The sequence below is a fragment of the Gorilla gorilla genome, chromosome 18, assembly GCF_029281585.2.
Source record: "Gorilla gorilla gorilla isolate KB3781 chromosome 18, NHGRI_mGorGor1-v2.1_pri, whole genome shotgun sequence".
NCBI classification, from domain to species: domain Eukaryota; kingdom Metazoa; phylum Chordata; class Mammalia; order Primates; family Hominidae; genus Gorilla; species Gorilla gorilla.
In genome coordinates, this window is record NC_073242.2 from 96,606,709 (window position 1) to 96,634,542 (window position 27,834).

The 27,834-nt window shown below is 56.4% G+C and overlaps 2 protein-coding genes across 16 annotated transcripts; both read right to left on the reverse strand.

The window, feature by feature from the left end:
• Window positions 1-1,138: 1,138 nt before the first annotated feature.
• TPPP3 (tubulin polymerization promoting protein family member 3) lies at window positions 1,139-4,876 on the reverse strand. Of its 4 annotated transcripts, XM_055366168.2 has the most exons (5): window positions 4,718-4,847; window positions 4,285-4,375; window positions 2,256-2,449; window positions 1,811-1,964; window positions 1,139-1,694 (listed from the first exon to the last, which is right to left on the reverse strand). In XM_055366168.2, exons 3-5 carry the CDS (start codon window positions 2,441-2,443, stop codon window positions 1,506-1,508), a joined length of 531 nt encoding a protein of 176 aa, XP_055222143.1. In that variant the 5' UTR covers window positions 2,444-2,449; window positions 4,285-4,375; window positions 4,718-4,847; the 3' UTR covers window positions 1,139-1,505. The 4 variants fall into 4 exon arrangements, with proteins under 4 accessions (XP_055222143.1, XP_004057858.1, XP_018868325.1 ...); XM_004057810.4 differs by lacking the exon at window positions 4,285-4,375 and having other exon boundaries at window positions 4,718-4,876; XM_019012780.3 differs by lacking the exon at window positions 4,285-4,375 and having other exon boundaries at window positions 1,823-1,964; window positions 4,718-4,869.
• An 881-nt stretch (window positions 4,877-5,757) lies between these two features.
• ZDHHC1 (zDHHC palmitoyltransferase 1) lies at window positions 5,758-27,834 on the reverse strand. 12 transcript variants are annotated; one of them, XM_019012336.3, is made up of 12 exons: window positions 27,520-27,834; window positions 19,135-19,181; window positions 17,568-17,810; window positions 12,321-12,496; window positions 10,694-10,795; window positions 10,159-10,283; window positions 9,912-10,070; window positions 9,551-9,663; window positions 6,823-6,905; window positions 6,526-6,619; window positions 6,341-6,401; window positions 5,758-6,232 (listed from the first exon to the last, which is right to left on the reverse strand). In XM_019012336.3, exons 2-12 carry the CDS (start codon window positions 19,141-19,143, stop codon window positions 5,949-5,951), a joined length of 1,449 nt encoding a protein of 482 aa, XP_018867881.1. In that variant the 5' UTR covers window positions 19,144-19,181; window positions 27,520-27,834; the 3' UTR covers window positions 5,758-5,948. The 12 variants fall into 12 exon arrangements, with proteins under 12 accessions (XP_018867881.1, XP_018867883.1, XP_063556363.1 ...); XM_019012338.3 differs by having other exon boundaries at window positions 6,341-6,421; window positions 6,526-6,560; window positions 27,520-27,823; XM_063700293.1 differs by having other exon boundaries at window positions 6,341-6,421; window positions 27,520-27,822.

The window sequence follows — 27,834 nt, forward strand, 5'->3', positions numbered from 1 at the left end:
CCGAAAGCCTTGGCTTGGGAATAGCTCTGTCAAAACACCCAGAGCCTCAGTGAGATGATCTGGAAACGCCCAGGCATCCTCAGGACCAGAGAGGCTCCCCTTCCCCGACTAGGGATGTGGAACAGATGGGAGGACATCAAAGAGGAGGCCCCTTTACTGAGGGATGCCCTGCTCCCACCACAGGCTAGTGTTGGGTGCCAAGCCCTATCACCGGTCAGCCAGTCCCAGTTTTGGAAGTCAATGCTGGGGCTTGCTAGAAAGAGCCTGGCCTGGGAGGCAAGAGGCATGGTCTGGCCTCTAGTCTGCAGAAGCCCCTCCACCTCTCTGGATGTTTCCTCAGCTATAAAATTACGGAGTCAGATGAGCTACTCTCTTTTTTTTTTTTTTTTTTTTTTGAGACAGAGTGTCTGTTGCCCACACTGGAGTGCAGTGGCGTGATCTCGGCTCACAGCAACCTCCAACTCCTGGATTCAAGCGATTCTCCTGCCTCAGTCTCCTGAGTAGCTGGGACTACAGGCACGCACCACCATGCCCAGCCAATTTTTGTATTTTTAATCGAGACAGGGTATCACTATGTTGGTCAGGCTGGTCTTGAACTCCTGAACTCATGATCCACCCGCCTCAGCCTCCCAAAGTGCTGGGATTACAGGCGTGAGCCACCGCGCCCAGCCTGGATGAGCTACTCTCTAAGGTTCTGCCTGGCCCTGCGTTTTCTGTATTCTGAGCCAGAACCCAAAATGACTTGCCTCGGTAGCCCGTTCGCAGACTGAAAGCTGATGCCTGGCTCTGGGGCCTCTGCCAATGCTTGGCCCAGGCTGAGTCGGCTGTTTCATCCCTCCCACTGCTGTGAAAGTGGAGAGGGGGCCAACTCTCCAAACCCAAGGCACTGGTCACAGGAAGGCAAGCTTTGATGTCAGGACTCCCGTCAGGCCCAGCTAAAGGGCTTTGGACTTCCTCAGGAGTCTCCTCAGACAGAATGGCTCTGTGCTAACAGAAGGGGACTCATGAGTGCCTTTTTCTGGGCAAGGCTGCCAGGGGAAGGGGAGTGATTAGCAGTGTGTGGCGTGCAGCGGGGTGATGACACTGAGGGGGTCACTGGGGTGTGAATGTCATTCCCCCATCATCGTCAACCAGGCCATATTGGTACAAAAGGTGTCTTTATTGAGGTCTGGGTTAAAATTAGGCACTTGGCCAGAGCAGCAGCTTAAATATGAGGCAAGCAGGCAGGGGTTAGCCATGCCTGGGGCTGGGTTGGGGTCATGAGGCTACAGGCACAGACTGTCCCCAGGTGGACAGAAGTTGGAGCAGGAAGAGGAGGAGGAAGGGGCCGCAGAGCAGCCTGGGTCAGAGGCCTGGTGGGCCGGCCCGGTGGGACTAGGCAGGAAGCTCTGGGTGGCAGGTCCAGCAGGGAGGGGACCAGGATCTCTTGCTCCACGTGCCCCTTAGACCCAGGCCTGAGCCTCTGGCAGGGGCAGCCGCACTTGGCGGGGCGGTCTTCCCAAGCCTCACTTCTTCACCTTGGCATCGTAGGTGCCTGCATTCTTGTAGGCGCTCACGTAGCCACTGTCGTCCAGGATGTCCTGCCGTCCCGCAATGCCCTTGCCCTTGCCGCTCTCGTCGAAGCGCTCCTTGTGGGAGCCCGTGTATCTGCTGGTGTCCGTCAGCCGGTCTACAGCACCCCCTGTTTTTGCTTTCTGTTTGGACAGAGTTTCCCCAGGGGCACCTGATGAGGGAGCCCAGCCCTTCCCACCCACAGCCACGATTCCCCACACCCCATTCCGTGGCCACCCGAGACCAGCAGGGCACTTACGGTGACACCCACATTGGCTGGCTCTTTGCCTGCCACCAGCTGGCAGATGGCATCAAAGGCCTCCTCCTTGCTCTTCCCCTTGAATCGCTTGGTTGCCAGCTCTTCCAGGGCCTTCTTGAACTCCTCATAGTTGATGACCCGAGCAGACTTCCCCCTGACAGGCATGTGGGCACCATGAGGGTTCCCCTTTCTTTTTTCTCCCCCAGGGGAAAGCTCAAACACATTTGCTGCCTCCACAAATTATGCAATTGCATTTCTTTCCCACGTTTGGGGAAATCGTGGGGGTCAGCAACTCTGGAGGGCAATAGATATAAGGTTTGCCCTGGAAGAACGACCTTCGTGATCATGGTGTTTCCCTGACCCCTTCTTGATGTCCTCCCTGGTTCCAGCCCCCCAGTTCCCCACCTCCTGGGAACATGAGAAGCAGGGGCTGCTTAGGGCTCACTTGACTTTGGAGAAGACGATGTCCACATCGGTCCCTGTCACGGACTTTCCATCAGCCACCTTGCAGTCCTTGCACAGCTTGGCCCAGTTCTTGCCATTCATCTCTTGCCCACTGGCCTTGGGGTCACCGTGGATGGCAAACTTGCGGAAGCTCTCCTCCAGCCCAGCGATGTCTGTGCTCGCTGCCATGCCACCCTATAGAGACCCACCTGGGTCATCTCCCAGCCAATCTGCCCTTCCCCTCCCCCAAGCCCAGAACATCCCAGCCTCTACCTCAAACCTGGAAGACCTGGGCAGGTTCTGCTACAGAGTTGGTGCTGGAGCTGCCTGGGGAGAGGGGCCAGTCACTGTCGCCCTGGGCCACAGAGCCCCGAGGAAGATCCCCGGGAGGCACGGTCTTGTCACTAATACCAGCCCTGGCTCTCAGCAGGGTTCAGCAGATGAAATAATGATGCCCACAGCAGGCTGGGAACAGAGTGGCACTGTCCAGAAAGACTGTTAGGGCAGCAGCTGGGGCCCTGGCTTTGTCTGGCCCTGGCACAAGGCCTGCTTGGGTGGAAGTGAGGGTGGCAGAGCAGGCCCCCTCCCTGGAAGCTCCATGCCAAGCTGGGTTGGGGCCAGGCCAGGCTGCTGGTCGGGCAGGCATTCAGTGAGGACGGCATCTCTGTAAGGGTCATGAGGACCCAGCAAGAGCCAGTCTGGGCACGGGTGCATGCCCTGGGCAGGGGTGCAGCTGGTCCAGCAAGGCCTTGTTACTATTTGCTGTTAAACAAAAACATGAGGGGAGCTTGGGGCTGGCCTGGCCACAGTTTGTGAAGCCTGGAGACGGTTGCTAAGGGAGGGTGGTGCTGCTTGGAGAATGTTGCTAAGGGCAGGATGGTGTCAGGGCAGCTCAGGGAGAAGCTCCCAGTGCTGAGGGGCTGGGCTGGGCTGGGAAGCTGGGGCCCACGGGTGGGGCACGCCAGCACTCCCTGCGCCTAGGGCATAACCGTGGCTTCCTGGCCCCTTGCCACCGACTGGGGCTGTAACCTCCCACTGTGGAGTTTTGGGGGAGCAGGAGGTTGGGGGCTAGTAGCGTGGGGGCTGTAGAGTTACGAACCCCAAGAGTCGTGCTGGCAAGTGGGGCTGTGGCTGAAACACACTTCGTCATGTCTACACCTCAGACCTCCCCTGGCCACGCCCTGAACTTGGCCACACCAGCCCACATTCCCAGCGACCCTGTGCACTCAGCCCTGGCCTGCCACCCCCTGGGCCTTGTACCCCTGGCCATACCTTCAGCCCTCCATCCTCCATCTTCACACCCACAGCCACAGCCCTCGGCCACCAGCCCCCACATATATACTAACAAGCCTGCGCCGACCCCAGTAATACCCACAGTCCAGCACTAAAGTGCCCCCCACACCCACAGCCCTCCGCTGCAGACCCCTGGCCACACCCTGAGCCTGCACAGCAGCCTTCTCCATCCCCACACCCGCAGCCCTGGGGCTGAGGCCCCTGGCCACAAACCTGCATCCCTTCCTGAGACCCCTGACCATAGCCTCAGCCACTCACCCCCTCCAATACCCGCAGCCCTTTATCAAGGCGCCCTGACCCTCAGCACCCCTTTGTCCACACACCCTCAGCCCTCTGGCCACACCCTCAGCCTGCACTGAAGGCCCCAGTCCACATCCACACACTAACATTATAAGACTCCCAGGTACTATGCGGAGATCCCCTGTGTAGAGACCTCCCCACCACATCCCCCTCCTCCACTGCCACCTCCTGACCACACCCTCGGTCTCAGCAACCATCTTCTAGCTCTGCCTTTTACACTAGGGCTTCCAGTGACCACAGCCTGGGCTCCGCCCGGCTGCCCCATCTTCCACCGAAAACTCCTCGCCAGTGACCACACTCCCATCCCTAAGTGGCAGTTTCTGGGACTGTGAGCACCGGTGGCTCCTACGTTACAGGGACCATAACCCCAGTCCACGCTGCACTCCCCTTCCCTTTCCCTGGGTGCAACCTCCCACCAGGGACCCCAAGACCCGCACTTGGTTCACCAAGGGTAACGTCCAGGGGAGCTTGGATGCCACAGGGTGCTTGGCCCAAGCACTGGGCGGATCCTGCGTGCAGTGCTCACTCCTGTCCGTGGAAAGATGGATTCTTGGTCATCTCAGCGCGGTCAGGTGGCGCTGGGTTGCAGGCCGCAGCCCCATGGGTCTGCAGGCCATGGATGGAGTGGCCACACCCGTGAACTGGAGCCACCCGTCCCGCTCCCACTGGGACAGCTGGAGTCATCAATCAGCCGGACCAGGAGGTGGGGGCTGCGAGGTGGAATGCTTGGGGCCAGGGCAGGGCCGCTCAGCTGGCTCCTCGGCTGGGACCGCCGGAGGTTGGGACCCTTTCCAGGCTGCTCCCCCCAACCCTCATCGTGCAGGATACTGATTGGGGTGGCGGGCATCTGGGTCTCCTATGGGCTTCTACCTCGCGGCTGCTCCTGAAGTGTGCGTTCGGACGGACAGAAGGACGCAGGAATGGACCGATGGACGCGGGAGACCAGGCGGCTCCGCAGCTCCGCTCCCTGCCGGCTCCCGGGTGGGACTGCAGCCCAGGCGGCTCCGCCGTATTATCCCCTGTTTCTCGGTCTCCATAGAGACAGCGAGTCCCACCCCCGAGGCTGTCTCGGCGGGAGAGTGACCAAGGTCACGCCGGCCCCGCCCACGAGGCCCCGCCCTCCCCGAGCCTCTCCGGGAGCCGCATCCCGCCCCTCCCCCGCAACTCCGCGGTCCTCGCGACGGCGAGACCAGCGCTCTGCAGTTCGGGGCGTCTTCGGACGGCCCCCTGAGGAAACAGCCTCTCATCCCGGGATGTGCCTAAAGCTCTAAGCGGCCCCAATCTCCAGAGGAGATCCAGCTCCCCAGAGAGTCAACCAGAGGCCACTGGGGAGCTGCAGCGGGGCATTGGTGGGGCTTGGGGAATCGGGAAGGAGCTCTCCCTCAGTGACAGGGGTATACGGTTGGCTCAAGAGCACTGCCATCCACTGAACGGATGGCACCCCCAGGCCACAACTCCCATGCTCTCTTGGGTAGGATTCAGAACCTGGAGCAGTGGGGAAGAAGGGAGGGGACTCCCCACGAGCGAATCGCGCTCGCCCAGCCCCAGGATGCTGGCATGCGAAGGCAGCCCTGCTGCCGGGGAAAAGCTGCGGGACCTCCTGGCTCGGCCCCCTCCTTTCGCCGCCACCTCTCCACGGCCTCGCAGCCTCAGCGCCCACTGCTGCTTTCGGAGCCCAAAGCCTGCTTTCTCTCGGCCTCCCAGTGCAAAGCCCATCTTTAAGAAAAATAACCTCCTCCAGGCCGCCTTCTAAGGCCTTTCCTAACCACGAGCCGCACCTGAGCACCTCCACAGGGCAGCCTGGGTGGCTACCTACTGTACAGAGACCTCCTCCCCGCCCCCGGTCCACTGGCCAGGGTCGGGCTTCTGGATGGCCCGTGGCCCCTGCCATTAAGAAAGTAAGCGCGACGTCCGCAAAAGCATAAAAAAGTTTATTGGAGCATCACAGCCGGTGGGGCGGGTATTGCTGAGTCGTGGGGGAGGGAGGCCGATCCCGCCGGCCGTAGGGGCCCCTAAAGTGCACTCGGTGCGGCAAGGATGGGGTGTTGCATAGAGAGTCGGGCCGGCCGCTCTAACTCGGCCCTCCGGCCTCTTGGCCCAGCTAAGCCAGACCAGCCTCCCGGCCGCCCGGCGCCCTGGGCTCGCCGCTGCTCGGGCTCACGAAAACGGCGGGCGCACGAGCCTGCCGCGCCAGCGTGGGCTGTCGGCCCCGGCCCCGCGGGGCGGCCAGAGCGGCGCTGCCCAGGCGCGTCTGCGCCACTGGAATCTCTTCCACGGACTCTGCTGACGCCGAGTGGTAGGCACCGGCAGGGCCAGCGGCGTGCACAGGGCTGTCGTCCGCGGAATCCGTCGACGAGCTGGAGCGGCGGCCGGGGGCCCTAGGCCCTGCGCAGGGGAAAGGAACATGAGCCCAGTGGCTGCGGCTCGCTTGTGGCTCTGCCTTCCCCTCCCTCGAGTTCCCAGAGCAGGACCCGGACAGGGAGAGGCGCTCACCCGACGCCGGATCCGAGGTCTCAGACGTTCGCACTTTATACACGCGCCTCTTCCTCTTTTTCTGCAGAGACACGGGGGAGCCTGAGGGCCCCACATCGCCAAAAGAAGCAGAGGCGAGCGCCAGGGTAGAGGCTTCTTTCTATCCCACTCCACCTGGACCGGAGGCCCAGCACAGTCCCTCCTACCTGGGGTCGGATCCGGGGAGGCAGGGCGAGAGTGTCTGGGGAAGAGGGTGGTGGAGGTTCCGCTTGGCCACGGGTGGCAAGAAACTGGGAGGGACTGAGGGGGAAGCAGGATGGTAAGCCTGGGGCCTGTTCCCCAAATCCCTCCCCACTGGAGGTGCTGAGAGAAGCTTCCCTTCCTGTTAGCTCAGAGAAGGGCCAGACCCATGCCCCGACCTTAGCCTAACCCCTTCTCCTGCCTCGATGGCCCTGCCATGCTAACTGGAGATGCCCAGTGGCACATGCCCAGGTTGCACTCACTTGGCATTCACTGCTGCTGGCCCGGCCTGGCCAGGGGGCTCTGGGCGCATATGTCTGAAGGTCCGCATGTAGAACTCCATCTCCTGGGGAAGGTGGAAGTCAAGGAGGCTGGGAGGCCAGGTGTGGCTCCCGAGCCTGCTGAGCCCTAAGCCCACGCAGTCCTGCCCTCACTGGCCTCTGTGGGACATCTCAGGCCTCATGCCAGGCTCCCAGCCATGCTGGGAAAACCCCATCTGTAGGGTAAGGCTTAAAACACCCATTTCTGGCCCTTGTCCCATCCCCAGGTCCTTACCTCATCTATTCAGCCTCTGCCTCCTGCAGGAAGGCTCCCAGCCCCCATGGGTCTATAGGCCCAGTTTAGAGAGGCTCAGCCAGGGAGTGGTGGGAAGCTCAGAGCTGCCCGCACCTGCTCCTGGTGTCCCCAGGGATCCAGCCTCTGAGCCAATTGTTTTCCCCTGGCTGAGAAACAGGCCTGAGTGTGCATCCACCAGCTCCCGCAGAGCTGAGTCCTGGGCACACCCCTCGCCCTCACAGAGGACCAGCCACGATCCCGGCTGCCGAGAAGGGGCTGCGTAAATGCACGTGCGGTGGTCTCCCTGCCACTACACCAAAAGGGAAGGTAGCAGGTGGTGGAACAAACAGAGCCGCAGCCCCACTGAACACCAGGCTTATGGGCAAGCCCTGATCTTCACAGCAACCCTGAGGGTGCAGACGCGACCCCTGAGAGCAAAGGGGCCTTGAGGCCAGGGGGTTGCAGGAGTGGCCTAGTCCTGCACCCCCGCCCGCAGGACTCGCCCCAGCTTTGCCCAGAAGGACTCCAGGTGAGGAAACAAAAGCCTGGGGAAAGCAGGCCCAGGAAGGGCGTGGTGCGGGATGGGGGCGGGTCCCGGGCGGGGTCGGAGCCGGGAGGGGTTGCCGGGAGCACCCGGACAGCTGTCGCCAGTTCAGCAGCCGTTTCCATGGAGACGGAGGCGTCCTGACTAATGCAGAGAGGACACTGTAACAGCAAGGCCGTCTCTAAAACAAGCCTATGTTTGGGGGCAACGGCTCCAGAGAGGGGCCCCTCCTGCATTCCTGCTGGGGTGGGGGTGGGTGGCTGCCTGCAGGGCCCTGACAGATCTGGGGGAGGAGCCCAGCCAGCGGCCCCGCCCAACCTCTGCCCTGGCTGCTGCTCTGGAGAGGGGTGTGGGGGCGCCAGCCTGGGCCGAGGAGCGTGGGGTCAGGGGTCAGAGGCCAGTCACAGGGACTGGAAACCTCAAGATCACTCTCCCCCACACCTCTTTTCTGCCCCAGTGTGGACTCAGTGACCCTCCAGGGCCAGCAGAGGGGCAAAGCCCACTGGGGGGCCCTGGGCTCCAGAGCGGGGAGCAGAGGAGGGGCCAGCAGTAGAGGAGGTCTCAGAAGCTGAGGGGCCAGGATGGGAAAGGCGCCAGGCCCTAGCCAGCTCAAGAAGTCTGAAAGCGTCCCCAGTGAGTCCCCACTCAGAGCCCTGTCCTCTCTCGCCATGGCTGTCCAGAGGATACTGTCTCAGAGACCTTCAAAACAGTGTACATTCCTGAATGGTACTGGGCCCTCAGCCTCAGCTCTCTGCTTTGTAAAAGGGGACAAGAACACCACTCCTGTCCCCCGGGTTCGCCTCCCTCAAGTCCCTGCAGATGGACAGAACAGAAATTAAATGTCTTTGCTGTGGCCACATTTGGCCCCAAAGCCTTGGCAGGGCAGGGCCAAAAAGCCTGCCCTGCTTCAGTGGGTGCTGGCTATGAGGCTTGAGAAAGTCTCCTGCCTACTTCACTGGGCCTCCGTCTCCTCTTGATGTGGGGCTGGAAACAGTACCCTCTCCCCAGCACAGCTGCCACCATCAGAGCCCAGCACCGGGGCAGGTATACGGTGGTGTAACAGTGGAGTCGCCACCCACAGCCAGCACGCCCCAGGCCCAGGCCTGCCCAGTCCTGGCAGCCTGGCCCACAAGTAGTGTCCAGCCCTGGTGACAAGAACAGGAGAGGCGGGGTCCTAGGCCCTCCCCAACCCACCCACCAGCCTCTGTTTGTGTCCAGTTGCCATGAGGCCTCGGGATCCAGGGCTCAGCCTTCCCCCAGCAAAGCCTGCCTGGGCCCCGCCTTCCTAGTCCCTAGGGGCTCCTCTGATGACTGGATCACCCCCACCCCAGCGGCTGACCTCAGGAAGCCATGGGGCGTGGGAATGGGGATAGGATGGTCAGCCACCGGCCTGGCCAGGCCGGCCAGAGCGTAGAGACCTTAACTCTTCCCAGACCCAGCTTGTGGTTAACCTTCTAGGCCTCAGTAGGCACATCTGCAGAAGAGGCTGTTCTAAGCATAAATTAGGGTAATGGGTATAAGCGCTCAAGGTCATGGATGAGGAGAAGTGATGGCTCCATCCTGGCCACCCATCACTGACCCCGTCGCTGGTCCATCCCTCTCTCTCCTGCTGCAGCCCCAACCTGCTTGCTTCCAGGCTCCCACATCCCATGCCCTCCCGCGCATGCTTGGCGCCTGGGCAGGTGTGTACGTGGGGTCCGGGAAACACAGGGCTCCCTCTGGCTGTGCCCACGCTTGGGCAAGCAGGCACACGCTCAGCACAAGCCCGGTCCCTGCTGCCCCCAGCGGCTGTTCCAGGTTTGCCTCCCTTGCCCTGTCTCCTCACTGGCTGCTCGCTGCACAGCCCAACACCCCCCACACCCAGGCCCCCTCCCACCCCTCACCCTCTATACCTGAATGGGCCGCATCTTGGGAGGACATGACTCGAGCTCCCTGTGAACCCCCTTGGCCTCCTGTGGTGGGCGGTGCTGCACGATGTACTCATAGGTGGTGAGCTTGTGCCACACTGGTGTGGGGAGGAGAGGGCTCAGTGCGGTGGAAGGGGGACTCTGGAGCTCAGAACAGGAGGGAGGACAACCAGCCCCAGGCTGAAACCAGTGTCCCCAAATACACGAAGCCATCGGGTGAGACCTGGCCACCATAGTGAGCCCATACTAAGCAGGGGCATGGTTTCAGGGTCCACCGTCCAACTGGGCACCTTCCTGCAATCTGAGGACCCCTGCGTTCCAGAAGGCAGATGCAGGAGGCACTTACTGAGATAAATGTGGAAGCAGAGCAGGTGCCCCAGGAGGGCTGTGGACAGGAGGCCCAGAAGGATGAGCAGGGCGGCCAGGGCCAGGATGGCAGGGGCCTGGGTCTCCACGGGGGCGGCAGGCAGGAACACGAACCACACATCCGTGTGATTCTTCAGGACTGCAAGGCACAGGCAGCGTGTGCTCAGCCGGGGACGTGACGGGTGACCAGGGTTGGGGGTGAGAATAGGCCCAGAGCCTAAACTGACCTTCAAAGTGTCGGTTGGTGCGCAGACGCATGGGGTTGACAAAGAACTCCACAAAGACATATGTGGCCACCAGCACCAGGAGCAGGACGCCCAGTAAAGCGGATGCAACACTGTGTAGAAAGAGCCTGGGCCCAGCCATGGGTCGCTGTCAGCTCCCCGGAGCTCCAGCCTCAGAAGGCCCATAGGAGTTGGGGCTGTAGGGTCATTGCTATGGGCTCAGAGGGCTGAGGGTGACCCCACAGCCCCAACTCCTCAGAAGCCAAAGGCATACGGCAAAACTGAAGATGGGTGGCCACCCCATCAGGCAGCCCACATTTCTCTGGGCCAGCTTGGTGGAAGATTCCAGGCCCACCCTTGGCCATCTCAGCCGGCACCCAGGAGCATCACTCTCTCTGGGCAGCACCCCCGCATAAAACGGGCACAGGTCCTTGAAGCATCCCCATCCCTGCCCGCCTGCCATGCGAGCTGCAAGGTCTGTGGCTCCCACCCTCAGACAGTGCATCCCCAGGCCCGCGTGCGGCCGGGCTGTCCTCACCGGTAGTTCCGCTCGCCCACACAGTTGTTGAGCCACTTGCAGTGGTGGTCGAAACCGCACACGCACTTGTTGCAGGCGCTGCAGTGCTTGGAGCGAGCGCTCCTGCAGGGAGAGGGGGCACAGCGCGATTGACCGGCTCATTCCCCGCTCTGCGGCCGGGCCGGTCGGGGTGGTTGAGTGGGGTCTGTGGAGGGACCAAGCGCCAGGCCTGAGACAGCCCCGAGCAAGGCGACGAGGAGCGCGCACGCCCTCTGCAGGCGCTGCGGGGTGGGTCCCCTGGAGGAGGCAGCGCTCCCGAAGAGCTGGGGGACCCCAGAGGCCGCAGGAGGGGTAAGGAGGTGCACCCCTCCTGCTCTGGGATTGTGCGCCTAGCTGATGCGCCATGAAACAGAAAATGGGCGTCCTTTCCAAGCAAAGACCCTGAGAGAAGCCAGAAGATGCAGGTGTGGGCCCAGGGAGCTGCAGACAGCAAGGCGGGGGGCCCAGGGCCTGCACTGCCCTTCCCGACACCCCTGCACTGCCCTTCCCTACACCTCCGGCAGTGGGCCCCTGTTTCCCTGCCATTCTATAGGAACGGTACTGGCATTTTTCCAGAAACTTCAGTCTGTGTGGACTAGGAGAAAAGAGGCAAAAGAAGTGCAGGCTGCCATCCGCGTGAGCATGCAGGTGCTCACCACAGGGGCTCAGGGGAAGTCTCCCAGCCCAGGGAGGCACCGGGGAAGGCCCAAAGGCACAACCCCTCCCCCAGAACAGGGCAGAGCCCTGCAATGGGCAGCAGCTGCTGGAGCAGCTGCTCGGAAAGTGTGCTGGCGGGTGCCCAGTGAATGGCAGGATGGCCTCATGTCCAAGTCCTTGGCGCCTTAAGGCTAGGGGCTTGCTCAGTCTGCAGACAGACCCCTTCAACAGGCTTCCTGGTGGGGGCTGGCCTTGGGCCATATCCCCATCCCTGATCCCCCACCCGAGACCTGGAGACTGGGGGGCTCCAGAAGGGTGGAGACGGGCCCCTAGAGAGGTAGCTGGGACCAGCCAAGGTGGCAGGGGCGCAGCACGTAGTGACTCCTCCATGTTAGCAGAGGGACCTGAGCAAGCCACCTGGCCCCCCTGGGCCTCAGACTCCTCCTGGGTAGACCCCAGGGCAGCAGTATCTGCTTAGGGGCCTGGCCGGCCAGATGTGAATCTGGCTCCGCTATCAGTGGCTGTGTCTGGCCTATCAGCCTTTCTAAGCACTGGGCTCTTCCTCCTCCATGAAGTGAAAGCCATGCAGGGTGGCTGCAGGAAGAGCTCAGCACACAGTGAGTGTCAGGCATCAACACCCCTGCCCACCCCTATATGGGAATACTGGCGAGAGATGTGAGGGTGTCACTGGCAGAGCCGCTCATTAGAAATGTTTGGCAGGGCCAAATGTTTCCTCCTTTAACTGCTGGAATACTACTCCTCATCTTCTGTTTCCAATCACCTTCTCCTCACCTTCTCAGGAACCCAATTCTCTGTCACGCCATCAAGGTTCTTGACTGCATAAAACATGAGGGTTCTGAGGCATCAGGGATGTCTGTGAAGCCCTGGCACCCCCTCTCCACCATACACCCCACAGCACACTCAGCAGCCACAAGCACCCACACACACTCACACATCCACGTCGCACAAGTTGCAGTGCAGGTCTTCAATGACATGTGCGTGCTGGCTTCGGTTGAAGATGGGCAGGGGCCCCACATAGCTCTTGTCCCGCACGTTGGCATCTGCTGGGTCGATGGAGACGGCGGTCAGGTGCACCACAAGGTGGCCAGCAAAGATGGCGCCCATGCACTGGCCCAGCAGGTTAAAGACTCACTCCACTCTGCCGGCTGGGAGTCCCGCCCCGTTCCTTGCAGCCAGAGAACTCCCCACTGCCATGCCAGCCCGCTTTGTGCAGATTCTCTGCCTCTGCCACCTCCTACCTCCAGTCCCCCAAAGCCTCCTCATCAGACCTCTCCAGGTAACCCCTATGCCCCAAATGGAAAGAGGGAGAGGCCATCTAGGAAAGGAGTCCACAGCCAGCCAGCAGTGCCTGCTGTCGCCACCTAGGTGCCCAATCGCAGGGTCCTGGCCTCACTGCTCCAGGCCTGGTGCAGGCCCTGGCTGGTCTGACCTCAGGCTGGTTTCTGGTTTCAGATTCCAAATGGTGATGTGAGACTGAAAGAGATCAACCCCACCTAAGGTCCAAGAACCTGAAGTTTAAGTCCCAGCTTCCTTATCTTGCTTTCATAGGAAGTCACCTCCAAAAGGGATGCAGCCACCCCCCTTTTCAGTAGCTGGGCCAGATGGAGAACCCCTTGCAGACACGGGTTCGGACACTTGCTACCTCCCCTACCAAGAATCTAGGCACTTGGAGTCCTGGGCTGAGTGTCTGGGATGGCCTGCCATGTTCAGGGCCTGGCCAGGGGCAGCATGGCTAGTCTCTGAAGCTGAAACACAGCTCTTCCAGGATCTAACTGCTCAATGACTGGGCCAAATGCAGGAGACAAGTTTGCTGACAATTTGCTACAAAGTCTGATGTGTAAAAATTCACCCATAGATTCCACCCAGGCAGCCATCCACTCTCCCTCCCTTGATCACACCCGCTTCAGCCCAAAATTCCACTGGTCCTCTTGCTAGCCAGGCAGACACCATCCCTCCATCATTCATGCTCTACCCATCATCCATCTGCCATCCTTCATTCATCAGCTGTCCAATCTCTTTTCCTCCCTTCCTCCTCCTCCCAGCAGCCAAATTTCTCTACATATCTGCATAAACCAGGCTCCGCCCTAATGTGCCACAGCACAGCTAAGAGAGACAATCCTGTAGCCATCACTACCCCTTCTATCCCTATGGCCAAGTCTTCATCTCTTGCCTGTGCCACTCTATAGCCTCCCAACTCTGCGCCTTCTGTCTGAGTTCCCTTGAGTCTATGCTTCACATGGTCTCAGAGTAAGTTTTTAAAAGCTCAGACCCAAAGCCCTCCCTGCTTGCAACCCTACAGTGGGTCTCAACAGCTCTCTGACTGAAATTCACTCCTCTGCTCAGTGCTAAGGTCCCTTTCCCTCTGGCTCCTCCCAAACCTCTCTGCTATCACCAGCTACTGTGCTCACCATGCCATCCACTCTTCAGACACGGAATGAGGGCAAACATTTACTCCCTGCCTGCTCCAACTCTTCTCCCGCCTCACCCCCAGGGTCATTCATTCAGCTGTCTACTGAGGTCTTTTGTTGTGACAGGCATTGAGGGGATATGGCAGGGGCAAGAGTCCCTAGCACTGAAGAGACTGCAGTCTGGTGGAAAACATGGAATTTTTTTTTTTTTTTTGAGATGGAGTCTCGCTCTGTTGCCCAGGCTGGAGTGCAATGGTGCGATCTTGGCTCACTGCAACCTCTGCCTCCCAGGTTCAAGTGATTCTCCTGCCTCAGCCTCCCGAGTAGCTGGGACTACAGGTGTTCGCCACCACGCCTGGCTAATTTTTGTATTTTTAGTAGAGCCAAGGTTTCGCCATGTTGGCCAAGGCTAGTCTCAAACTCCTGATCTCAGGTGATCTGCCTGCCTTGGCTTCCCAAAGTGCAGGGATTATAGGCATGAGCCACCACTCCTGCCCAAAAACATGGATATCAATCAAATAATGGGTTAATTACAATGAAGAAAGTTCGTGGGACTATGCCAGTTTATAACCAAGTGACCTCATCTAGTCTGAAGGGGTCCAGAAGGCTTACCTGAGGAAGTATTGTCTCAGCTGAGACAGAGAGGAATGGATTCCAGGGATCTGGCAGGCAAAGAGGAAAGGGGGCCTGGCTAGGGACTGTGGCTGTGGGGAACATGTGGAGTGCCAACCAGCAGTTCGGCTGAAGTGTGCTTCCAGCTCACGGCTGTCTTGCAAGAATGCAAGAATGAGGGTCTGTGTGGCCAATTTCTGGCTGCTCAAAAGGAACCAGAAGTCTGGGTTTTTATGTGAGATCTCTCAATGTTTAAATGTTAAGGAAATAAATAATTTAAAAAACATGCCTATAGAAGGAACATTAAGATCTGTGCGTTTTCTTTGTTAACTATCCTTCAATTCAAAAAAACAAATCTGCAGGCTGGACTGGCCCATGGGCTGCTAGTTCTCAGCCTCTAATTTAGCTGGGTGTTGGGAGCAGGGAGAGAGACAAGGGGCTTCCAGGCAGAGACCAGTGCCGTGGAAACAGAAGAGGACAGGGAAAATCACATCAGAGGAAATGGGGGAGAGAGGCAGAGTCCAGAATGCGGAGCCCTGACGCCATGTTGAGCCTCATTTCTTTTGTTTTTTGTTTTTTTTTTGAGACAGGGTCTCCCTCTGTTGCCCAGGCTGGAGTGCAATGGCGCTATCTCGGCTCACTGCAGCCTCCGCCCCCCGACCCGGGTTCAAGCAATTCTCCAGCCTCAGCCTCCCAAGTAACTGGGATTACAGGCGTGTGCCACCACGCCCAGCTAATTTTTGTATTTTTAGTAGAGATGGAGTTTCGCATGTTGGCCAGGCTGGTCTGGAACTCCTGACCTCAGGTGATCCATCCGCCTCGGTCTCCCAATATGCTGGGATTATAGGTGTGAACCATCGCGCCCGGCCTTGAGCCTCATTACTTAAGGCAGGAAGAAACCATTAGAAATCTTGGAGCTGGGGCGCAACATTATCAGATTTGGTTTTTGGAAAGAGCAGGAATGCATATGGGCTGGCCGAGGTGAGAGCGTGTGTGTGGGACCCGTTTAGAAACTCAGCGGTCATCCAGGGAAGAGAGGCAGTTGGCAGTGGCAGAAACCGGGAGCCAATTCAATGTCTATTTAGGAGGCAATATCAACAGGGCTGGATGACTGACTGGATTTAAGTTAGGAAGGAAGGGGGAGGAGCTAAGAGCATGTGGGGAGAGGTGGGGCGGGGGAGGAGGGGAGCCACAGGCCGCGAGTGTGCCTGTGGACATGCGGTGATGCTGGTGTAGGTGGCCTCCGCCTGCCCTCACAGTCTGCTGCACTTACCATGTGGCGTGATCACCATCTCCAGTGCACCAGCCTTCCCTTCAGCTGGGGGCCCAGCACCCTAGGGCTCAGCTTATATCCCTAAGACCCAGGCCAGTTCCAGGCCCAAGGTGGGTACCTGGTACCCATTATGACCTTACCTCATTTCTCAGGGGACCTGAGAGAGCCTGCAGAAAGAAGGCTTTGATGGAAGGAAGGAGAGCATATAGGCTGGTCAGGCACGAACCAGGTGGTTCTGTGAGCCTCTGCAATGCTCAAAGCAGACGAACCCTGAATGCGGAGACAAAGCCCTCAACCCGCCCCTCTCAGGACAGTCAGGCTTCCTGGGCAGCCCATCTGGCCTCACTGGGTGCCCGCTATGTGATCTCAGGAAGTCACAGAACCTCTGTGCCCAGCTTCTTCATTAGGAAATGGGGAGAATACCTCCTTACAGGATTACAATGAGGACCAAATGAGATCATTCATGTAAAGTGGCTGACGCAGGGCCTGGCACATGTAAGGGCTCAATAAAGTCTACTGCCTTCTGTTTATCATGATTTGCTCTGCTTCTACTTGTACAAGCCATGGGGTTGTTCATCTGGTTAATCTGGTTTCCCAGGTATCCTGATGGGAGGAACCCAGGTGATCCCTAGTGAGGGGCGTGTCCATTCCAGATCACAGGAGGAATGTCCCATGACGCATTCCCATGTCCCATGACTTAACAGCACTAAGACCTGTTGGTCACCTCAGGGAAAGTCCAGTTTTCCATTCACAGAGCTGATGACCAGACCCTGGGCTCTAGTGAACAAGAAGCCCCCAGATGGCACTGCTGTGTCTGAGGATGACAACCTCCTCTAGGGTCCCCCTCCACATACCTACCCTGCCACTCACCAGCCCAGGGCTTTGCAGTTTCCTAAAAGAGCATGTTCACATTTGTGGCTTAATGAATTCTAGTGCTCACATATATCCTAAGTGCTCCAGGTAGGAGCCTTCCTATCAGACAGAGGAGGAGGCAAAGACCCACAGAGCTGGCAGGAGCTGCTTGCTCCCGTGCAGCTCTGAAGGTGCTGAGCAGGGACAGAGCTCACCACAGGCTCGATGTCCCAGGCTTTTAGGCTTATCGCCGCCAACCACCCTTAGACCGCCCTCACCTTCCCCAAAGGAGTCATCTTTGTGAAGGACACTCAAATAGGAACTCTCTGGAAAGGAGCACAGAGATGCCTGCTTCACTGCAACCCCTGGCCTTGCAGCCACATCCTCTGCTCCTGGGGGCTGTGGCCAGGGAAGGGGCAATCACACCACTGGGCTCAGGCGAGTCTGGGTTTGTCACTATTCCCAGGAGCATTCGAGGTATCTCCATCCCATCTCTTGTCACATTCAACCTCACTCTAAGAGGGTCTGATGTACAGAATCAATGTGCCTATAAACAGTCCTGGGCACAGTCTGTCCATGAATAAAACCATATTTTAAGGCACCAGGACACTTACTATGTAAAAGAATTCTACGGTGACTCTGAAAAGTGAAAAATTCTTCGATAGATGGACTAATTAATTACTCCCTACTTCATCCTTTGTTCAGCTCTGAACACAATTAGCATCAGGATGGTTTGAGGCTCCTCCTTCTATGACTGCTCCTGTGGTGCCTCTGCGGACAGGATTCACATTTTTGTGGGGCTTGACATGCTCCTAGGTATTTTAGGCATGCCCACTCACGCTATCAGGTGGAGAGGTCAGGTGGAGGCTGGAGACAGGCTGGGAAGCAGCGAGTCCTCAGGACTGGGCCCACCCTGCTCCGCTCTCCTGACAGTGCTCCCCAAGGCTCTCAACCTGGCTTTGGGCCTCCACTGTGCCAGCCATCCTTTGCCTCCCCACTTCCACACACCAGCCCTACGCTTTCCCAAGGATACAGCATAGCCAGCGGGCACCCAGTGGTGAGGCAGGAGGGGAACAAGGATCCCAAAGCCGATCACAGCAAAGAAGAGGTACAGCAGCCAGGCCACAATCTGGAGCGGGTGAGGGGGCCAGCTCCACCCATTCCGGCGGGATCGCTGGCCCTGCAGCTCAGGGGAGGGTCCGCTGGGCTGCGCCGGTGCCGTCCACACACTCTTCTCAGGGGCCGTCTTGTTGGAGGGCTTGTTGCAGATGTTCATCTCCAGAGGGAGAAACAGTAGAGAGAGCATTAGCCCAAGAAGCCGGGCTGGAGCCCAGGGCCTGTGTCTGCAGCCAAGTTTCAGCACAGGGGGAGTAGGCTGCGACAGCTACTCTGCTGGGGAAACTGGGGTCCTAGCACAATAGAGATGGGCAGTGGGGAGAGGGTGGGAGTGGGCTGCTGTCTCAAAGCCCAAAGCAAACCCTGGCCCTAGACTGGCCAGGACAAGGTAGGAGGGCCCAGGGTTTATTCAGGACACAGTGCTGCTGCCTGTTACTCAAAGTGCTGTCTTCACAGCCATCACAGTTAAACCCAATAAGACATGTTCTCATCTGGTAACAATATCAGGCTGGGGCCAGAGTGATGAGAACACATGCTGATTCTGTTAGGATTAGTCACCTCCTTCCTGAGGTCCAAATGCAAGTGTCAGACACCCCCGCTATCCTTTGCTCAGGGAAACGGGGAATGGGGTGCCCAGAAGGAGGATCTGCCCTCTCCCCGACGGTGGACAGAAAATCCCTTTAGGACTGGGGGAGTCTGAAGCTCTGCCCCATGCTGCCTGAGGGTTCTCAGCTGGGGAGGGGCCAGCACATGAGAGGAAGGGAAGGATTCCTCTTTAGTTCCCTTCAGCAGCAGAAATGACCACGTTTCTCTAAGTAAATCCGGGCCTGGTGTACAGTTTTGTACAGAAAGGTGGGCTAACGCCCTTGGACTCAGAGCCAGACCACCAGATGGCACCAACCACCCCCTCCACCCGCCACCCTCTAGCCGGACAGCTGGCCCAGTGTCCAGGGATGAATGCCAGGCAAGAAGGGGTAGGCTACAGGAGGAAGACCCCCATCCCCAGGATATGGGCCCAAGATGGGACAACAGCCCAGGCAGGCAGCGCCACACCTGGGAGACAGGCCAGCTCTGCGCTCATGGTGGGAAGGCCAGGAGCTGGGACTAAAACCCTGGTAGCTGAACTCTCCTTTCAGGAGCCCCTGCCCATGAGACAGGGAACCTAAGCAGAAAGGGTGCCGCAGACCCCGACTCAGTGCATCTTCCTGGATCACCTTTCTCACTTCTCAATCCACAGAATGAGGCTTGATCTTCAGAGCCAACTGCAAGGGTTGCCTCATCCAGGAAGCTTTCCCTGATGCCCTGAGTCAGGGGGCCCTTATGCTAAGTCATTGTTGGGCAAATTACTTTGCCATTTGGGACGCTTTGCAATCCTCATGTCTGCCCTCATTAGGACAACTTTCCCCAAAGGCAGCCAATGTGCTGGGTGGGGTTTATTCATCTCTGTCCCCTATGTCCCTTCCCCCAGGCACCCAGAATTGTACCTTGTACATAGTAGATCCTCAGTAAATGTTTGCTGACTTGAAAACATCTGAAATAAAAGGAAACGTGGGCACAGTAAATGGTGTGGAATCCTGGTCCACCCTAAGCCATCTGGCCTGCTTTCTCCTGCCTTCCATCCATCCAGCCCTGCCCTCTTTCTGCAGGGTCGTGAACCCATGCCTCCCGCAGCCCATCTCCCTCTGCCGGCTGGCTACCACCCTGACTGCCAGACACTCACTCCTAGCCACCCTGCCCTTCAGCCCACCTGAGGCTCAGAGCGTCCTGCAGGCCAAGCCGAGCATTATTTGAAGTGACCTCTGAGTTGTCCCATCTCAAAGCTAAATGGAGGACTTAGTTTTCCCCCAGGGATTCAACTGGTGGTATTTGGGTTTTGGGTTTAGGGTTTTTTTTTTTCTTCTGAGACAGGATCTTGCTCTGTTGCCCAGGCTGGAGTGCAATGGCACCATCACAGCTCACTGTAACCTTGACCTCCTGGGCTCAAGTGATCCTCCCACCTCAGCCTCCAGAGTAGCTGGAAGTACAGGCATGCACCACCACACCTGGCTACTTTTTAAATTTTATTTTATTTTTTTGTAAAGACAGGGTCCCACTATGTTGCCCAGGGTGGTCTCCAACTCCTGGACTCCAGACTCAAGAGATCCGCCAGCCTTGGCCTCCCAAAGTGCTGGGATTATAGGTGTGAGCCACCGTGCCCGGCCTTGCTTTGTTTTGTTTTGTTTTTTGTTTTTGAAACAGGGTCTTGCGCTGTCACCCAGGCTGGAGTGCCGTGGCGCAATGATAGCTCACTGAAGCTTCAATCTCCTGGGCTCAAGTGATCCTCCTGCCTCAGCCTCCTGAGTAGCTAGAAATACAGCGGCGTGTTGCCATGCCTAGCTATTTATTTTTTATTCTTGCAGAGACAGTCTCACTATGTTGCCCAGGCTGGTCTCCAACTCCTGGGCTCAAGCGATCTTCCCACCTTATCCTCCCAAAGCACTGAGATTACATGCATGACCCACTATCCCAGCCCTCACTTTCTTTTGCATGTCCCCAAAGATAGCAAATCTTTGTCCTTGTATTGTGGAATTGTCAAAGGTCATCAGGTCAAGCCCTGTGAATACGAATGGGTTGGATGGTTCTGCTCTGGGGCCAATCTCTGTGTCTTGCACATCAGCTCCCCAGTGACACCATCACCGGGGCAATTACTTTGAAAGGAATCCATTAATTTGGATTCCTAAATTCTGGCTCTCCTTTTGCCATCCCCAAACCTGAACAACCCTACACCTTGCAGGAGTTTCCAAAGAGCAAAACAGAGGCATGCAGCTGATCTGGCCCCACTGCCTGGCAGTGGCCACAGGCACCCCCAGCGCTGCTGTATCCCTGACTCCTGAGGCAGGAGGAGTCACCATCTGCAGCCAGGCGCCCGCCACTTACAGCCTTGGGGATGTCTCTGACTCCAAATCAGGATACCCCCTGATACTCCAAATCAGGATACCCGCTGATACTCCAAATCAGGATACCCCCTGATACTCCAAATCAGGATACCCCCTGATACTCCAAATCAGGATACCACCTGATACTCCAAATCAGGCCCAGGAAGGGAGCACTTGTCTGAGGCTGTGGATGTGGGGATGGTGCTGCCAGGCAGACCTCCCTCGGCAGAGGCAGCATTCTGGAATAGACGCCCAGGCTGGCCCAGAGGCATGCCCAGGCCAGCCCACTCTTCACTGACGACATTTTCTCCTGCAGAGTTGGTGGCTACAAATTTCTTCGGCCCAAAAGATTTTGATTAAAAGGGCTGGGAGGTCGGAGAGAATCCAAGATGGGGCTCCCAGGCCCATGGATGGGACCAAGCACTGTCACCAGACCCCGGGACTTCTCTGGCTGTTGCTCCCCTCTCAGCACTTCTCTAGGAGACCAGATTGAAAGACATGTGGCTCTGCTCCCCAACGACGTAGCCAGCTGGCACCCTCTGACCTTGGCCAGTCAGCACTTATCGGAGCCCAGCCTGCGCACTTAGGATGTAAACACAGATGAGACCGGGTGCCTGCCCTCAGGGGCTTCTCTTCTGGGACCTGGACGGACATGAACAGATACCAGGGCAGTGGGTGAATGGGCATTTTGGCAGCCCATGCATGGGCCAGCCATCCAATGTGGCAGAACATAGGGTGGACAGGTGGCGGGGGTGGGGGGTGGGGGAAGGAGGGAATGGAGAGCAGTACCCAGTGAGAGATAGGACTGAAGGAGTTGCGGGGCTCAGATCACAGGGGTCTAGGAGGCCAGGTGAGGACACATGGGCACTGCTGGAAGAGCCACATGGAGGCAAAGCAGGCTGAAGGCATGAGAGTGACCCAATGGCTCAAGGTGCTTTGGAAAACTTTCTAGCCAGTGGGGAGGAGGGCATGGGGGAAGCGGCACCACAGTGGCCCAGCAGAGAGCCCAGCAGCCCTGTGCTTTGGGAGAAACTGGTCAGAAGCTGGCGGTGAAGCCCACAAGCTCCTTGCTGCCCACCTGGCTACCTCCAGCTGCATCTTTGCAAGGCTCAGAGGTACACAGCCTTGGGAAAACATTCTTCATGTACCTTCTACTGCCACAGAACAAACCATAGAGAGTCAGGCTGGCTGGGATAAAGGAAAGACAGGAAGGAGGGTGTCCCGTGGCCTGGGTAAGCCAAGGACCCACCTGGCTTCTGAGGCAGGCAGGAGGGGCTGTGGAGGCCCCTCCCTTGTCCCCCACAAGGTGAAAGCCATTGGCAGGATGACAGTAATCTGTTCACATTAACATTCACTTGCTAAAAGCCTTAGATGGTGTTTTCAATATAAGGTTAGGCTACCTTAATAATTATTATTATTATTATTATTATTATTATTATTATATTATTATTATTTAGACTGAGTCTCACTCTGTCGCTCAGGCTGGAGTACAGTGGTACGATCTCAGCTCACTGCAACCTCCACCTCCCAGGTTCAAGCGATTCTCCTGCCTCAGCCTCCCAAGTAGCCGGGATTACAGGCATGCACCACCACGTCCAGCTAATTTTTATGTTTTTAGTAGAGACGGGGTTTCACCATGTTGGCCAGGATGGTCTCAAGAACTCCTGACCTCAGATGACCCACCCAGCTCGGCCTCCCAAAGTGCTAGGATTACAGGCATGAGCCACCACGCCCTGCCTGGGTACCTTAATTTATATGCTTAAGTCAAATGAAGGAAATCTTAACATTTTAAGTTCTCATTACAAACTACATTATAGTTACATGAGTGACCCACTTTCCTCCTGCCCACCTCTGCTCCCAACAACAAAAAAAAAACACTTAGGAATGTTGTTCTGAAATTCATGCCTAGCACTCTCAAAGGAACCACACCAAGGTGAAAAGTACCAGCCCTGGAGAGACTGCGGGCATCCCTGGATTCCTGCAAGCTACCTGAGGGCTTCAGAATCAAGTTAATTACTAAAGAGGGTTTGCCAGGAGAGGACAAGGAACTGGGAGGGCAGGGTGATGGGGTCAGAGGAGAAAGCGATGGGGTTGAAGCAGGTGCTTGGAGGGCCCTGCACTGCCAATGGGGAGACGCAGGTGGGATCAAAGGAAGAGGGCTGAGCCTGGAGTAGAGCCCTTTTCTGGTTCCTGAGCTGCCACTCACAGACTGAGGAACACTGGGGCAAATTTCACAGATCCACTTCTTTGGATCTCTTCTGTACTCATCTTTCAACAAAGTTCAGTGAAGCAATTTGGCAATGTCCAAGTCTGGCGAAACTTTAGAACATATATGCCCTTTGACCCAGACATTCCATTTCTAGGTATTTATCTTATACATATACTCACGAAGATTTATTGCAGCATTGTTTGCAATAATAAAGGACAAAAGACAATACAAATAAACTATGGCACATCCATACAATAAAATGCTAGGCAGCATCAAAAACAAGGGATAAAAAAAGAAAAAAAAAAGGATGAAGTAATCTTTGATACACAATTAAGTGAAAAAGCAAGATGAAGAACGCTTGTAGATGGAGCTACCAAGTGAATAAAAACAAAGGGGGCCGGGCGCGGTGGCTCACGCCTGTAATCCCCACACTTTGGGAGGTTGAGGAGGGCAGATCACTTGAGGTCAGGAGTTCGTGACCAGCCTGGTCAACCTGGTGAAACCCCATCTCTACTAAAAGTACAAAAATTAGCTGGGCGTGGTGGTGCGGGCCTGTAGACCCAGCTACTTGGGAGGCTAAGGCAGGAGAATCGCTTGAACCCGGGAGGCAGAGGTTGCAGTGAGCCGAGATCGCGCACTGCGCTCCAGCCTGGGCAACAGGCAAGACTCTGTCTCAAAAAAAAAAACAAAAAAAGGCGGGGGGGATGGATAGATATCTACATTCCTATACGCACAGATTTTCTCCAGAATGAAATGCAAGAAACCAAACACAGGAGCAGCCCCTAGGAATGAGATCTAGTGGTCCAAGAGCTGTAAGACAGAAATTGCATTTCCTGGTACTCCTTCGAACTGTTCAAATATATATATATTTTTATCATGAGCATGTACTGCTTTTGAAAAAAAAAGTATGTCAAATAATAAATGATTAGGGGATGTCACCTCCTGCCTTCCTGGCCCCACTGAGCTGCCTTGTGGATGAAACACACTCGTGTGATCTAGAGCCCTGTTATCATGCCAGACAAAGAATTCCTGCCTAACAAGGGGGCTTGGTTTTAGTCAAATGTTTTCTCACTCCTGAAAGCAATTCTAAGATGCTCGGCTGCAGAGCTATGAGGAAAAGCCACAGAACTTCCTATGAACCGTTAGCGATCTTGTCAAAGCTGGAATCACACAACCAGACAGCACAACAGAGGAGCTGCTAGGCAGGACCTGCTTCATCCTTGGCCACAGCCAACTCAGCTACCTGAGACTCCCAGAACCCGAAGGGAAAGTGCACTCCACAGGAAACTTTTGTTCCCATGCATCTTGTCCTTTTGCTAGAGGACTTGTGGTTTCCATGTGAGAAATTTTCTTCTCTTTTCTTTCACTTTTTTTTTTTTTTTAAGACGGAGTTTCACTCTTGTTGCTCAGGCTGGAGTGCAGTGGTGCGATCTTGGCTCACTGCAGCCTCTGCCTCCTGGGTTCAAGTGATTCTCCTGCCTCAGCCTCCCGAGTAGCTGGGATTACAGGTGCCCGCTGCCACGCCCGGCTACTTTTTGAATTTTTTTAATAGAGACGGGGTTTCACCATGTTGGCCAGGCTGGTCTCGAACTCCTGACCTCAGGTGATCCACCCGCCTCGGCCTCCTAGCCACTGCACCCAGCCTACTTTTTTTTTTTTTTTTTTTTTAAGAGACAGGATCCTGCTTTGTTGCCTAAGCTGGAGTGCAGTGGTGCGATCATCGTTCACTGTAACCTCAAACTCATGGGTTTATGCAAGCCTCCCACCTTGGCCTCCCAAAGTGCTGGGATTACAGGTGTAAACAACCGTGCCCAGTCGGGAGATTTTCTATCTATGAGTATTCCTAAATGAACTTTCCGTTTCCCCCAGGATCTGCTTTTGAAACAATTTTCACTGAGATTTAACAGATGCCCAGTTGAACTACCTAAAGGGAAGCTAGAAAGAAAACACTTCATGGTACACAGTTTTTTACACTGCAAAAAGTCATTTACAAAAGATTCTTTAGGGACAAGTACTTTGTTTATTAAAATTCCCCACAGGTGCCAGAGAAGTCTCTGGCCTTAAAATTCTGAGAAGCAGCTCTAGCTCAACTAACGGATGCGCATCACACAACTACCAAAAATTAAACTGGAACTTCAAGCTGTTCCCAAAGACCTCTCAAGTCACTGGTCTCAGATGTGGCTGTGCCCTTGCTTTCTCTCTCATAAACAACAGGTGGAAGTCTGATGCTGGTTGGACGCAGTGGCTCATGCCTGTAATCCCAGAACTTTGGGAAGCCGAGGCGGGCAGATCACCTGAGGTCAGGAATTCGAGACCAGCCTGGCCAACATGGTGAAACCCCGTCTCTACTAAAAATACAAAAATTAGCCGGGCATGGACGTGGGTGCCTGTAATCCCAGCTACTCGGGAGGCTGAGGCAAAAGAATCTCTTGAACCCAGGAGGTGGAGTTTGCAGTGAGCCGGGATCACGCCATTGCACTCCAGACTGGGCAACAGAGCGAGACTCCGTCTCAAAAAAAAAAAAAAATTCTGATGCTATGGCAAGAAAAGCTTGAAACACCAATTATTCCTGAGTTGACATGGTTTGCAAACATTTTCTGTGCCATTCTCCTCCTGAAGCAACCACTGCAAATTGTTTGGGATACAAATGAAGCCAAGGAAAGGGGACAAGTAGGAGGGAGTAACACAGAATAGAAACAAGGCCAGTGAAGACAGGCCAAGGTTATTGACTTCAACCAGGAAATCAACTCATGACTGCAGGAGCCAGCCTTGGGGAACACCCACCACGCAACAGTCATTAAGAACAAAGTTGTGACAGAACAAAGAAAGAAAAACAAAAACAAAACAAAACAATCTGGCTAATTAAGCACCACTGTTGCTTTTACTGCATCTCATGGTGATTATCTGTTTACATACCCGTCTCCCACAGTGAACCACCAGTTCCACAAAAGCAGAGACCACTCCTCACCCGTGTCTGAACCCAGCTCTCTTTCAGTAATGGAAGTCAAGCCACTTTTTTACCATCTCTGCTGTCATTACCCCAATCCAAACCTCCAGCATCGCTCTCCTACAGTGTTTGCATGATAATAACCAACACCAGCATTTAGAGTGCACTCATTCTGTGCCAGGCACTGCTTCAGTGGAATTCACTCATTCAATCCTCACAGAGCTCTAAGGAAGGTCCTATCATTTCCAACTGTTCTTGTAGATCCCTGTAGTCACTGATTTCAGATGTGACTGGCCTCTCACTTCCTCATAAAAAACATACAGAACACCCACTCCCATCATGAGGACACTGAGGCTCAGAGACACTAAATGAGTTATTTTAGGAGGCACAGCTAGATTGGCAGAACTAGGATGGCCCTCAACTGACTTCCCGGTATGTCTGTCACAACCATGCTGCTCAGCAGCCAGAGTGAAGTGAGCTTTTCAAACGTGAAACTCATCCAAACTCTTCTTTGGGAGGCCAAGGTGGCTGGATCACCTGAGGTCAGGAGTTCAAGACGAGCCTGGCCAACATGTTGAAACCCCGTTTCTACTAAAAATACAAAAATTAGCTGGGTGTGGTAGCAGGCGCCTGTAATCCCAGACTCGGGGGGCTGAGGCAGGAGAATCACTTGAACCCGGGAGGTGGAGGTTGCAGTGAGCCGAGATTGTGCCATTGCAGTCCAGCCTGGGTGACAGAGCGAGACTCCATCTGGAAAATAAAAATAAAAATAAACAAAAAATAAAAAACTCTTCTGCCGCTTGCAGTGGCTCACACCTGTAATCCCAGCACTTTGGGAGGCTGAGGCAAGAGGATCCCTTGAGACCAGGAGCTCGAGACCAGCCTAGGCAAAATAGTAAGACCTCATCTCTACCAAAACCTTAAAAAATTAGCTGAGCGTGGTGGCGGGTATCTGTAGTCTCAGCTACTTGGGAGGCTGAGGTGGGAGGATCGCTTGAGCCCGGGAGCCGGAGCCTGCGGTGACCCATGTTCACACCACAGCACTCCAGCCTGGGTGACAAAGGGAGACTTTGTCTCAAAAAAATAAAAAATTGGCTGGGAACGGTGGCTCACGCTTGTAATCCCAACGCTTTCGGAGGCCGAGGCGGGTGGATCACCTGAGGTCAGGAGTTCGAGACCAGCCTGGCCAACATGGTGAAACCCCGTCTCTACTAAAAATATAAAACTTAGCCGGGCGTGGCGGTGGGCGCCTGTAATCCCAGCTACTCCACAGGCTGAGGCAGCAGAATGGCTTGAACCCGGGAGGCGGAGGTTGCAATGACCGGAGTCGTGCCACTGCACTCCATCCAGCCTGGGTGACAAGAGCGAAACTCCGTCTCAAAGAAAAAAAAGAAAAAACTAAAACTCCTCCCATGGTTTCCTTTTAAAACAGACCCTCCATGACCAACCCCTCCATTTCAATACCAGAGAGCCTAACCCGACCTGAAATCACTTTAGTCATGTATGACATCCGCTTCCCAGCCCCCTTCCTTAATGCTCTGGGTTCTGGAGACAGGCCACGTCTGTTGGGAGTCCTCTGTGCCCACGCCTGGCACAGAGCCTGGCAAAGAGTAAGCGCTCAAGGAAGATCTGTGAACTTGATGCATGCTAAAAGGAAGCCCCGCGCTCTGCCCGGGCCCTGGAACTCAGACCACTGGCTCCAGGCGGAAGCGAGCCCAAAGCCGGCCAGGCGGCAGCATCCGCTACCCCGTGGCTCAAGCCAGGCTCCGAGGTGAGAAACCGGGCGGGGACTCCTCACCTGCGCGCTGCGGAGGCCGTGCCAGATGGGCCCTGCCAAGGTCAGCCAGAGGTTCGGGCCCCACGCCTGGCCTTCCACCCTCCCCGGGGCAGCCGCGCCTCAGACCCTTGCGGTAGGGACGGTCCCCGGGACTGGGCGGCAACGCGCCCGGGAGCGGGACCCCATCCCGGACGGAGACTGGGCCGGTGAGTCCTCGAGCTCTGGCTCCGGCTCCGGCTCCGGCTCCAGCAGGCTGGAGGGGCGGCCAGGCCAGACCCAGACTGGCTGGGCCTCGTCCGGCGCTGGGCCCGTTCCCCTGACAACGGCGCGGGCTAC